The sequence below is a fragment of the Pogona vitticeps genome, chromosome 2, assembly GCF_051106095.1.
Source record: "Pogona vitticeps strain Pit_001003342236 chromosome 2, PviZW2.1, whole genome shotgun sequence".
NCBI classification, from domain to species: domain Eukaryota; kingdom Metazoa; phylum Chordata; class Lepidosauria; order Squamata; family Agamidae; genus Pogona; species Pogona vitticeps.
This window is the reverse complement of record NC_135784.1, coordinates 67,342,964-67,355,731: the sequence shown is the minus strand read 5'-3', so window position 1 is coordinate 67,355,731 and position 12,768 is coordinate 67,342,964. Positions and strand designations below refer to the sequence as shown.

The 12,768-nt window shown below is 40.5% G+C and overlaps 1 protein-coding gene across 5 annotated transcripts in view; it reads left to right on the top strand.

The window, feature by feature from the left end:
• The window catches only part of CACNA2D3 (calcium voltage-gated channel auxiliary subunit alpha2delta 3), a 648,666-nt gene that overhangs the window by 531,109 nt on the left and 104,789 nt on the right, over nucleotides 1-12,768 (top strand). For all 5 annotated transcript variants that reach the window (XM_072989633.2, XM_072989631.2, XM_072989630.2 and 2 more), the window contains 6 exons: nucleotides 1,036-1,103; nucleotides 4,699-4,744; nucleotides 4,890-4,987; nucleotides 7,080-7,173; nucleotides 8,288-8,383; nucleotides 11,977-12,098. In XM_072989633.2, the coding sequence (XP_072845734.2) occupies nucleotides 1,036-1,103; nucleotides 4,699-4,744; nucleotides 4,890-4,987; nucleotides 7,080-7,173; nucleotides 8,288-8,383; nucleotides 11,977-12,098 (524 nt within the window). The remainder of the gene's footprint in view (nucleotides 1-1,035; nucleotides 1,104-4,698; nucleotides 4,745-4,889; nucleotides 4,988-7,079; nucleotides 7,174-8,287; nucleotides 8,384-11,976; nucleotides 12,099-12,768) is intronic.

The window sequence follows — 12,768 nt, the reverse complement described above, 5'->3', positions numbered from 1 at the left end:
TTAAATGTGCCACAAATTGGCTCCTTATGTTAATCCAATTGCCACTTACGCTGTCTGACTGCTTGTGGGACAGCACCGCAAGCAGAACAGAATATGCTCTGCAACAACTGAGCCCACCTCTTTCGTGCACCAGCTTTTCTAATGCGCATCTAATACTGATGACGATCAGTACTGGTGCAAAGACTATAGAGAGTAAAATATGGTTCTTTGAGATTTCCTCTCCAAGGATCTGTGGATGACCATTCTCAAGTAAATTAAGTACCTGACGGCAGAGAATCTCATATATCAAAGTAAGAACTGTGTGGTTTTATCCTGTTGATTTCTTTGTCAATTCTCAAAGCCATCTGCCCTGCAATTTCATGGATGCATTAGAAAATAGAAGAAACATATTCTTTTGCAATTCATTATGTATCAGTAGTGGTCGTTTTGTGACATTGTTCCATGGCAAGCAGGAGGTGGAAGATAAGAGCTATGCCATTTTATTTCCATCGCAGCAATACTGAAGAGGGGGCAAAATATGTAACAAAGAAATTACGCCAGTTGCCTCATTAAGCCCCTGTTATCGCATTCTTGTGTTTCCATGCTCTCAGCAGCTCTCTTGGCTCCCACGTTATCAATAAGGACTCTTTCTCTCTGCAGATGATTTTCATTTGTAAACACTTGCCTCCTTCTCTGTGAGGGCCCATGGGCCATGCTCAACTCTTGGCTGAGGAAAGGAGCAGTTGGAAGAACAGCAACAGCGTTGGTGGGGCTTGCGTGTCAGCTAGCCAGGGAGCGCATGGGTTGCTGCACCCTTCGATACACAAGCATACACAGTCCATTGCTGCTGGCACAACAAAGCATGAAATGGGCCCTGAAATGGCTGGTTGAGCAAGAAATGTTTCCAACAAGGTTTTGGAAACAGAACTAAATTGTGTCTAGAGAAAGGAACTATAAACTTTGAAAGAAACATGATATCTTTTTTCCTGTGTTTTCTATTGAATAGCTGTGTTTATGCTGCAGATTTCATGGTCTGTGTTTTGTTTATCTGCGCAGTTTAGGTGTGGCTCTCTCTAGAGGACACGGCAAATATTTCTTCAAAGGGAACGTGACCATAGAAGAAGGTGATGCTTTCATGATTCAATCACAATTCCTGTAAACCTGGTTAACTGTGGAATGACAGTTGATGTAAAGAGGGGAGTGGGGAATCTTGGTCCCCCTCCCCCTATGTAACTCCTCCAATCCCTTACCCATTAGTTCTCCTGGTTTGGGGGCTTTACGGGTTGAAACCCAGAACATCTGCAGTACTAAACTTTACCAGCTCCTGTCCTAAAATCGTCTTATCATTCAGCTGTACGAGGCAAAAATGTATCGAGGGAACCAAACCATGTCCATAAGGGCAATACTGCATGCAGTTTTCCCCTCCTCTCGCTGTCTGTTCTGCTGCCAGGTGTGTGACCAGGTGTCCAATTTTTTAATTAATCAGAGGATGGAGCAGAGCATGATAGATGAATGGCTGAAGTGTGTGCAGTTGGCTTTATACATAAGCACAACTGCACTTTGTTTTTAATCTGGACTTGGGTTTGTGTGTGCCCAGGCATGCCTGATTCCTGATTGAATGGATGAAGTTCCAACACTCACATATTGGTTACCGGATTGGATGGCACGGCTATGTACACAATTCAAGAAAGATTCATTTTAATAGAGAGCAGAAGTACAGAGGTGTCAGTATAGTTCTCGTTTTCTCTCATTTCCTGTGCATTAGATTATGGTTGCCATCAGATCACTTAACTTCACAGTAGGTTTGTATCCAAATACCCTATATCCAACCTTGAGCAATTTCACAAAGATTTACATCCTGGAGATGTAAACAAAACATCCTGGAGAAACTTAACCATTTTTTTGTTGTTGTGGGTAGTGCCAGCGAAATTCAGCTTGATGCTGCTTTTATTCTCCTGTTGTCCCAAAATTATGAAGTTTATTTGTACAAAGAGACTGCACTTCAGTGGTAGAACACATGTTTTGCATGGAAAGCATGCCTGGCAGAAGGCTTGTCATCTACAGAACAAAGAATTCCCTGACAGGGTGATGTCAGCTGCCTCAGCTGGGACCTTGGAGAGCTGTTGCCAAAGCAGACCATGTTAGTTTACAATATGACCCGACTGAAGGCGTCATGTTGCCAAGTGCTGTGAACTGACCACAGTATGCATTTCAAGATTTTTTTTTTAAAGCAGTTACAAACATTTATTAGGAACATGGAAGCTGTTGTTTAAGATGAATAGGTACTGGTGTGTGTGTTTGTGCTGTATGCATGCATGCAGATATACACATGCAAGATTAATCTGTAGAGCAGGTGTGGTCAGTCTGGCAGCTAATAACACCCATCCCTAGACTCTGGAGGTCTACATCTGCTCTCACCACCCCATCATCCAACTATATTTTTTCCTTACAAAAATGGGTTGTGTCCTCTACTGGTCACTTGAGTCCTCCAATAGCTAAAACACATTTTTAAAAAAAATACCACATACACACATGAGGACATACTTATCGCTGTATGTCTTATGTATAGTTGTTATGAAAATGATACTTGGTGTACCAGTGGTCCAGCAAAATTTGAAGGTACTGTAATGGGTGCATTAGTTAGTGTAGAAGGGGAGTCATGCCATTCGAACAATGGTTATTTGATGCTCATTTTCCTTCTGCCCACAACTCTCCTTTTTGGTGAACTCTACAGAAACAGTTGTGCCATATGTTTCACTGGGAAAGAAGCCTGCAAAATTTCAAAAGGATCAGTACAGGGAACTTTTCCAACAGGCCCCCAAACCTACACCTCATATGTTTTTCCCCATTGAAGCACCTGTTATCTTAACATATAATCACTTGAAGACTCACATATGCAGGTGTCTTCCAGCTGTCTAACCTATTTGAACATATGCATGGTGAACTTCAGTTACTAAGGACTGACGAAACACATCAGTTCATTCTTGCTAGAACTTAAACATGTTAAAAGTAACATTATTGCCTACTCATTATTTTTAAGTCTCCTTTTCAAGTCAAAGTCAAAGATGTTATTTTTTAATAGTTATGAAATGGCTAATGAAAAAGTTATTTTTATCATAATGACTGAATAACCATTTGGCCCCACTACTCATTCGTGCCTGTATTGGTTATGTAACTTGTTCCATAATGGTTCTATTCTAATTTTAACTTGAGAATAAGGGATCCATGCTATTTAGAGCAAGATGATACCCTATATCTCTTTTTCCTTTGGTGAATGCACTGTAGCAGAAGTGAGAGATGAAGTCATCCATACCATGTGGTAGCACCCAGAGCAGTGGTTCTTAACCTTTGTTACCCGGATGTTTTTGAACTGCAACTCCCAGAAACCCCAGCCAGCACAGTTGGTGGTGAAGGCTTCTGGGAGTTGCAGTGCAAAAGTCCTGAGTAACCCAAGGTTAAGAACCAGTGACCCAGAGCATCTCCTTAGCAGACTGATAGGACTCTGTAGACACTCTTGGAGCCACAGACGTGAGTGCCACATTGGAGATAGGAAGAGACAGGGACCAAGAGTGTTCTCAGCCATGCAGGGGCCAAATTTTCTAATCAAATATGAAACAGACCCTCACCACCACTCCACATATTTAAAGGTAAAGGCTAACAAGTAGAATTGTGATGAATACTTGTGAAATTTCTCATTATGAGTGGTTTGACAGTTGATGTAAAGAAGTGGGTGGAGAACCTTGGTCCCCCTCCCTCTATGTTTGGATTGTAGCTCCTCCAATCCCTTACCCATTAGTTCTGCTGGATGGGGGCTTTACTACCACACACTACACCAGAACACAGACAGAGTTCTAACTCCTGTCCTCTGAAGGTGCCGGCCATAGAGACTGCAAAACGTTAGGAAGAAAAACCTCCAGAACACAGCCAAACAACCCAAAAAAACCCTACAACAACCACTTCCTGTAAAATTAGTGTCTGCTCAGAAAGTATTCTGCATAAACTGGCTTCCCATGCAAATGAGGCCCTGGCCTTATTTTCCATTTTTTTATTCTTGTTCAACATAGGAAAGTCCATTCTGCACATGCCTTCCTTGGTGAATCCTTGCACAGATGCCATTTTGTGCAAGAATTTAACTTGGTGTCTCTTTTGCCTTTTCCATGTGAATTGTGGGCAGAAAGATTTTGCACAGAACTAAAATAATCCTGTGTAGTTCTTGTTTCTTTTGCCATTTCCATAAGAATCCTGCAAGATACCATTTTGTACAAAATCACAATAATATTGCATCATTTTACAGTGGCTGCAAAACGTCTGAGTAATCCCATGAATTTATCCGAAATATTTATCTGAGAAAAAGTATCTTGCAGAGATACTTGCTAAGAAGAGAAAATAAAGATTTTTCTCCCCCTTAGAATCTTTCCAAAAGTAAAGGGCAGAGAAGTTAATATTGTTATTAACAAGTAACCAATTAATTAAGAACATTGTCATTATCATATAATGAGTAGTGGAATAAGGTACTTTTGAGAAGTAATATTTCAAGCTTTGGTTCTTGCTCATTTGTTTTCGTAGAAATGTAACTTGTTTTGATTAATTAAAGTGTATAACACAGTGTTGTTATTGTTTTTCAAGAAAAAAGGATCTGTCATGACTTGTGTACAAATACAATACCGATGCTGATACTTCCTGGGAAAATGACAATTTACCATTTACTCTGGTTTTCAGGTTTGCATGACTTAGAACAGCCTGATGTATCTTTGGCAGATGAATGGTAAGCCTATAAATAAGCAAGTAGTTGGCTTGCGTTACCCTTTCTGTTTATCCTTCTTATGGCCAGCCATTCCTACTGAAGGACAAAAGGAAGTCATGCTTAGAAATATTTGTTACAATTATTTTTAACCACTGTATGTCCTCAGGTCATATTGCAACACAGACCTGCATCCTGAGCATCGTCAAATGACTCAGTTGAAGGCTATTAGGAACTACCTCACAGGAAAAGAGCCTTTGCTTCCTTGTGAGTATGCCATTGATTAAGTATGAACCCACAGAAATACTGCAGACATAACATTGCATTTGCTAGTCTCATGAGTTTTAGTGAAGTTTGCTGCCAGAGAACTATCTAAGGATTGCAGCTTGAAAGACAGATCAGGAAGGCTCTTATTTGCATCATCTTTCAATTATGAGCTAAATGACTTTGGATAAGCCATCCCCAATCATATTCAGTCAATCCCATGTGCAATATAGGAATAATCATACTGGCTAGAGTTCCACCAAAAAGTGTGCCAGTGTAACTGTACTGGCATAATTTCAGTTGTGATTTTTCCCAGTTTAAGAAGTCATCATAGGCATTTGTTGTCATGTGCCAAATCATACAGTTAGCATGTGATAGCAAATGCCTTCATCAGCTTCTTAACTTACAGCAACGTGCAGCTGAAATTTGTGATAAATGGAGTTATATCATAGGGCATTTCTTTTTGGGTTCTAGTCACTAACTGACTTTAGAGAGGGGCTGAAAATAAGATGACACGGTAATGGATCATGATGGATCCACATTAATGGAATACCCCCTCACAGATGAAGATAATGAAGGTCCAAGCCCATGGTGCCAGACTGCTCCTGCTGCGGGCTCCGCACTAGTGTCCTATCGCTCTGGAGCTCACGATTGGTGATCCACTCTTTGACCTGGCAGAGAGGCTTCTTGTCCCACCAGTTGCTCACCAATCACGAACTCTGGAGTGATAGGATGCTAGCATGGAGCCCGCAGCAGCAGCGGATTGGTGAGTGGTCCGTCCTCATTATCTCCACCTGATCTCTAATGATGATTCCTTTGGATGCTATATGAATATAAAGCAATAGGCATGGACCTTTCATATTTTTTCATTACAAAATTCACAAGGAATTCCTTCTGCTAGAATTTTGGCAGCTAAAAAAATCCAGATCCTCAGAGGAGTTTCAGTATACAGTGGTGCCTCGCTTAACGAGCACACCGTATAATGAAGAATCCGTATAGCGATCCCTTTTTGGGGATCGCTATACGGAGCTGTCCCAATCGCCGCACTCGCTTTGCGACGATTGGGGCGTCCGGTGGCCATTTTGGAGCCGCCGAACAGCTGATCGGCGGCTCCAAAATGGCCGCCGGACCGCGAAAACATCGCTGGAGGGGTAAGTTTTGGCGCCTATTGGAACACATTAAACTAAGTTTAATGCGTTCCAATAGGCTTTTCCTGCCCCGTACAGCGATGTTTTCGCATAGCGAAGGTTAATCCGGAACGGATTAACCTCGCTATGCGGGGCACCACTGTACTCACATCCACCTTGGCAAATTACTCTCTGCCTTTAAGCATGAAGTTTAAAATGTGTGGGAGGGACTGAGCCCCATGGGAACCACAAAGCATGAGGGGACTGGTAGTTTTTTTTTAAAGAGGTGCTGTCTATAGATCCTAATGAACAGAAAAACTAACAGTCCCCTCATACCTTGCAGTGTCTTTGGAATTGGGTTCTTCTCAACCATGTCCTTCTATTGGCTTAAAGGCCAATGTTGCAAAGAGAAATATGCCAAGGAAAACATACTGGACCTCCTCTGAGATGTTGGATATTTTGGTAAAAGCTGCCAGAGTTCTACCTGGGGGAATTCCTAGTCAATTCTGGAAGTTCTTGTCATGAGGGTGGGGGAGTCTGAAAGTCCCAGGCCTATATGTAATATTACCTGGAAAATTCCATTTTTTTACTGCAGTGTATAAACCAAATGTTGATAATGCCTTTCCATATGCCAATACAACTTCAGTGGAGCTAGCAAGTTATTACAGATTAAAAGGACATTGAATTTAATGTTCATACTGCTCGGTCATAGCTGTGTGTGCAGTAATCTCTTTATGCTTTCCTAATGAAAGTCATATTGCACCATGACCTCATTGTGAGGATGGTAAGAGATTTTGTGAATATATAACTTAAGTTCCGTGTCTTCTGAGATTGAAACCAACAATGTGGACAACAGAGCAGTTCTGCACATGTAGCTGGACAATACACCAAGATCTTCAAAGTTTGTTTCATAAGTAGACTCCATATATTTTTTCATTAAAAATGCATTTTTAAATAAAACATTATAGGTGATAAAGAACTGATACAGGAAGTACTGTTTGACGCAGTGGTGAGTGCACCAATAGAAGCATATTGGACCAGTCTTGCTCTAAACAAATCAGAGTAAGTAAGCAAAAGGTTTGTGACTTTTCTAAACTGTGTGTTTGGAGATAGAGGAAAATCTGTCCCCAGTTCAGAAATGCAGGTGAGATAATTGTGGCCAACTGTATATTTTGTATGGATAAATTTAAGATTCTGCATCCTCTTTTCTTCTGCCAAAGCAGACCTTAGTAAAGTTATTGCTTGCAATCTTGCACTTGCTGTGCAAATAGGAAATCTTAACAAGCTCTGAAACAAAACATGGTTAACATTGACCATGTGCTGACTCTTTTCCATTGTGGATCCTTTGCCAGCTGCCTTGTACTGAGGCAGGGAACTGCTCCACTAGCCCAGTGATTTCAACTTGGGGTGGCAATGGCTGCCCAGAGTTTTAGACAGGATTCTTTCCTAGTCCTACTTGAAGATGCCCAGTGGTCTCTACTGACTGGTACTAACCCAGCCACTTCTGCTTAGCTTCTTATATTAGAGGTCAGTGTCCTATACTGATCTGCACTCTCATCTGTGCCTAACGAGGGAAATATCCTAGGCTTACCTGCTGCAGTTCTACCTGTGTTAGACCAAAGTCAAGCCCTTAGAAACTCTGGTCCAATGTTTTTCTGGCATTTTTGAAATGTTTGGCTCCTGACATGAATATCATGTTATATATATTTTTAAAAAGAAAATCTGCTAAGTATAATCTCTGTTCAGAAATTGAAGAATGACTATTTTGGCACTTCTGTAAGGGAATAAAAATTAGAATAATATTCTTAAAATAATGGCCTCTACTGTGCATAGTTCTACTATTGTAGCATTCCAGCACTAAGTACTCTATATATTGGCCGCCTTTCTCCCAATAAGGATACTCTGCCTCAGCATAAGCATTCAGCAATCTTATTTACTTCATGTAGGATGAAGCTATCACTCCTTACTACTCAGAGTAGCTGCATATTACCCCCTGCTAGGCTGGGGAACACAAGTAGCAAGGTGCTGTGGCACTCATCTCCAGCTTCTCAGCTTGCCAGAAGGATCTGAATAAACCACTCAAGGAAGAGAATACATGGCTAGACAGGCCTTAGGGGTCTAATTCAGCAGGGCTCTTCTTATGTTCTCATTATTCCATACTTATGGCTTGTTTCAGGAATTCTGACAAAGGAGTAGAAGTTGCCTTCCTGGGAACTCGGACGGGTCTTTCTCGTGTCAATTTGTTTGTGGGGCCAGAACAACTAACTAATCAGTAAGTGGTATGGCTATGTAAGGGAATGACATGGGAGGGACCTCCAAAACATTGAAAAGGAAAAAAGTGTAAAACATTCCTTCTCTCCAGCTGCTGCCAATTGATATGATAGGACTTTTAAAATACTTGAAAGGCTGTCATACAGAAGAGGGGCAGGATCTGTTTTCGCTTATCCCAGAGTGCAGGACTCAATAATGGGTTCAAGTGACAGGAAACCAAATTTAGGCTGAATGCCAAGAAGAACATCTTAACTGTTAGAGCAGTACAACAATAGAACCAATTACCTTGGGAGATGGTGAGTGCTCCAACGCTGGAGATCTTCAAGAGAAGAATAGTCAACTATTTGTCAGATATATTTGGATTTGGATTCCTGCATTCAGCAGGGGGTTGAACTGGATGGCCTTATAGGCCATTAATCATTCTATGATCCTGAACATTCCAGTTCATGTTCAACATTGTGTAGACACATTTTTAATTTTTTTTTCTAACTATACCATTTAGAAACATGGTAGAATTCCCGTAGACCATTATCTGATTAGTCATTTCTGTATCTTTCTCATTTCGTTTTGTGAAATGAACACCTGATACCTGTCTTAGACTAGCCATTGGTTATCATATTTATAGATCCTGGTGTCAGTATTTAAATGTATATGTGACAAAAGAACAAACAAAAGAACAAACAAACAAAAGTACTTAAACCAATTCTCTGTTGGTTGAACAAGGACCAGATTAGGTTTCCCATAGGAAATGCATCAACAGAACTGCTCTATGTTTATTAATTTGAAAATCAACACTTTTCTGAACTCCAAACATGAGAGAGGGCCTTTTTAGTGGCTGCTCCCCAAACAATGCAGGGAGACAAGGCTGGACTCTTGACTGTTGTTTTTCTGGAAGTAGTTTATCTTTAGGTGGGTTTCTGGCAGCTGAACAGACTACAAAGAAGAAAGGGTTAATGGAGGATGCTCTAATTTTTATGTTTCCTTTTTCTCATTTGCCTGTGAAGTGCTTTACATTATTTTAATTCAGTGGCTGTCTTGCACTTATAGCATGTTTAATTGACTAAAATCCATTGGCTAAAATCCTGTAGGCAGTCACAACTGCAATAGGTTCATTAAATCAGGAGAATATATAGAGGAGTTGGCTCACCAGATCTACACTGATTCAATGGGCCTACTCTGGTTGTAATTTACTACTGGATTTCAGCCATTGCATTTTTAGCTGTATCCATTTTTAACCATTTTGTAAACTGCCTGTGATAAGTGGGGAAAATTTTGGATATAATGAATAAAACTATAAATAGCAATACCACAGGTTGTATTTTAACTGTGTTTCTTTTAATACTGTAAGCTTCCTAGGATCCTTGAGGAGAAAAGCCACATATAAATATTTTAAATAAATAAATAAACAGAAGAATGATTAAGGATCAGGCTGCCTTGTCAAGTATTTAATGCCCTTAACATTTTACTTATTAAAATCAAACATATCCCACTTGCCCAGAAGCAGGAAATCCTTATATATTTCTCCCTGCCTCTCCTCACGTATCAATGAGGCAAAAGGTCTGGGAGAAGTCTGTGTGTCGGGAGAATGGGGAGATGGGTCATGTTGCCTAACAGAAGCAAGGGGCGCCTCATCCTGAAAATTGGTATAACCTCCACCCAACAAACGCACTTGAAAAATGAGCTGCCTCTAGGTCAAGAATGAGTCCAGACATTTCCACCTTCTGCTGCCTACAAGCCTACTTCTTTGCTCCTTCCATACAAATTTGTTTTCACAGGAGAAAAAAAAACTGCCTCTTTTTTCACATTTTGCCAAAGAAAACATATTTCCACTGAGTAAAACATATCTATACACAGTTTATAATTGTACACTGTGGTTTTTGTGTACATTTTCAAATAATAACTTTCTCACTTCTTCCTCCTCCTTTCCATGTCTCAAGGCATGCCTTAGGGGAGTAAAAGAGGAAGGATGCTGTAACTTGCAAGATCAAAGGTAGCCCAGCCTGGATCACTCCACTTGAAGCAATGCTGGGGTCACCAGCAACTGAAAAAGGGCGCACTCCCTTGACAAAATGATGACATAGTTCTCAATTTTGTATACAGTGGTGCCCTGCAAGAGGATGTTAATCCGTTCCATTGAAATTGCTGTCTTCGAAATGCCATTCCCCATTGGGATGCATTGAAATCCATTTAATGCGTTCCAGTGGGGACAAATCATCGTTTTGCGAAAATCGCCCATAGGGAAGCCACTTTGTGAAGCACCGATCAGCTGTTTAAATTGCTGTCTTGCAAAGCATCGGTCCCAAAAACACCCGTTTTGCGAAGCGCCGATCAGCTGTTAAAATCGTCGTCTTGCAAAGCACGGCCCAAAACATCATATAGCGAAAATCGCCCATAGGAAACACTGTTTTGCGAAGTGCTATAACGATTGCAAAAAAGCATTGTCATGCGGATTTGTCATTTTGTGAGGTAATCGTGTAGTGGGGCACCACTGTATAGCAATATATTGCAGAAAATAGTCTGTCTCACAGGAGAGATGATTGCATTCAATCCAATGCAGTTATTTTCAGAGGGAACTAACTTTGGGATACTTGTACATACATGTCATTCATTCAAGTGCATGTGGATTCTACCTGCCCATTAACAGATTATTTGCAAATCTGTTACAGCAGGTTTTTTTGCAGCTTATGGGCTTCCTAAAAGCAATTTAACATCCTCGTTTTTGTTGGTTTTCCCCCAACTCAACTCACTTTGCATCCCCCAAGGCAAATGGTTACATAGTTGCACGCCATCCATCATAGCCAGCTAGCTGAAACATAACATCTTACTTCAGATTGGCCAGAATCCAAAGGGTTACTTTAAGGCATGTTCCATGGTTGTAGAAAGAAAGAAAGAAAGAAAGAAAGAAAGAAAGAAAGAAAGAAAGAAAGAAAGAAAGAAAGAAAGAAAGAAAGAAAGAAAGAAAGAAAGAAAGAAAGAAAGAAGGAAGGAAGGAAGGAAGGAAGGAAGGAAGGAAGGAAGGAAGGAAGGAAGGAAGGAAGGAAGGAAGGAAGGAAGGAAGAAAGAAAGAAAGAAAGAAAGAAAGAAAGAAAGAAAGAAAGAAAGAAAGAAAGAAAGAAAGAAAGAAAGAAAGAAAGAAAGAAAGAAAGAAAGAAAGAAGCTCCTTAGACCCCTAGTGCTTTTGAAAGCTCCTCAGTTTGCCATGTGGCTTGGAGGAATTTTGCAGAAGGACAAGCTGAAACTTCCCTGGGCACCTGGAACTGATCGAACTTTCTTTTGGATTCTAGCCAGAATGCTTTGAGAAGCAAAATCACTCAAGTACCTGAAAAACATTAGCTCGGGAACATTTCCTGTACCTCTGCACCGTATTCCCCTCAATGGAGCATCTTTATTAGCACCTTTATTATTAAGTAGATTCTGTCTGGGAATGTACTGAAAGCACAGGAGAATGCTACAAGTCTTAATTGATAACTAATATTGTGTTAAAAATTATGGCGCTCATTGTAGGTGAATTAATTGGGGAGAATTCAAGTTCAAATAAAACAATCACCCAGGGATTAAAAACAGCAAACATCTTATGTTTCCTTCTGTTTCAAGAGACTTCTTGACAGCTGAAGACAAGGAGAATATTTTTAATGCTGATCATTTCCCATTGTGGTACAGAAGAGCTGCTGAACAGATCCCTGGAAGTTTTGTTTACTCCATTCCATTCAGTACAGGTCTGTCATGGAGTCACGCTTTTATTCCCAGCTGACAAAAACCTTTGTTTTCAAATCACTCTGTCAACATAAAGTTGATATACAGTGGTCAAAAATCTTGGTGGTGTAAATTTACATAGCAGAAGTTGATGATGTCATCTGCTTCGGGTGGTAAAATTTAATTAAAATTAATTTAAAACTTCATATCCCCTTGATTCAGTTTCCAAAGCTCCTTAAGGCTCTATTCTGCTAGGAGGATCAAGCCTTTAATTGCCAAAAATCACTGCCGGGTCACTGCTGCCAGGATTGGGAGTGCTGGCTGTGATCCGGGGATGATTTTTGCCACTTACAGGGTCTCCCTGTCCAGAGGTTCCCCAGGCTTCCTCAGGGCAAAAGGGAGCTCTCAGTAGCTTCAGAACCTAAAACAGGGCAATAGCAAGCTTTTAATTAATTTTAATTAAGTTTTCCTGGCAGAAGCAGATGACATCATCTGTTTCTGCCCTGTAAATTTTCGCTAACATTGTGGCCAATGTTTCTTTTTTATATCATAACGTGTTTATATTATATTGATGATTTCTAAAATGTTTTAATTGCTGTGTGAATACATATGCTGAAAATGGTCCAGCGTATATGGAATCAGAGTTAAAGTCCAGCCTGATGTAATTACATAAATGCAATTAGGACAGAGGTC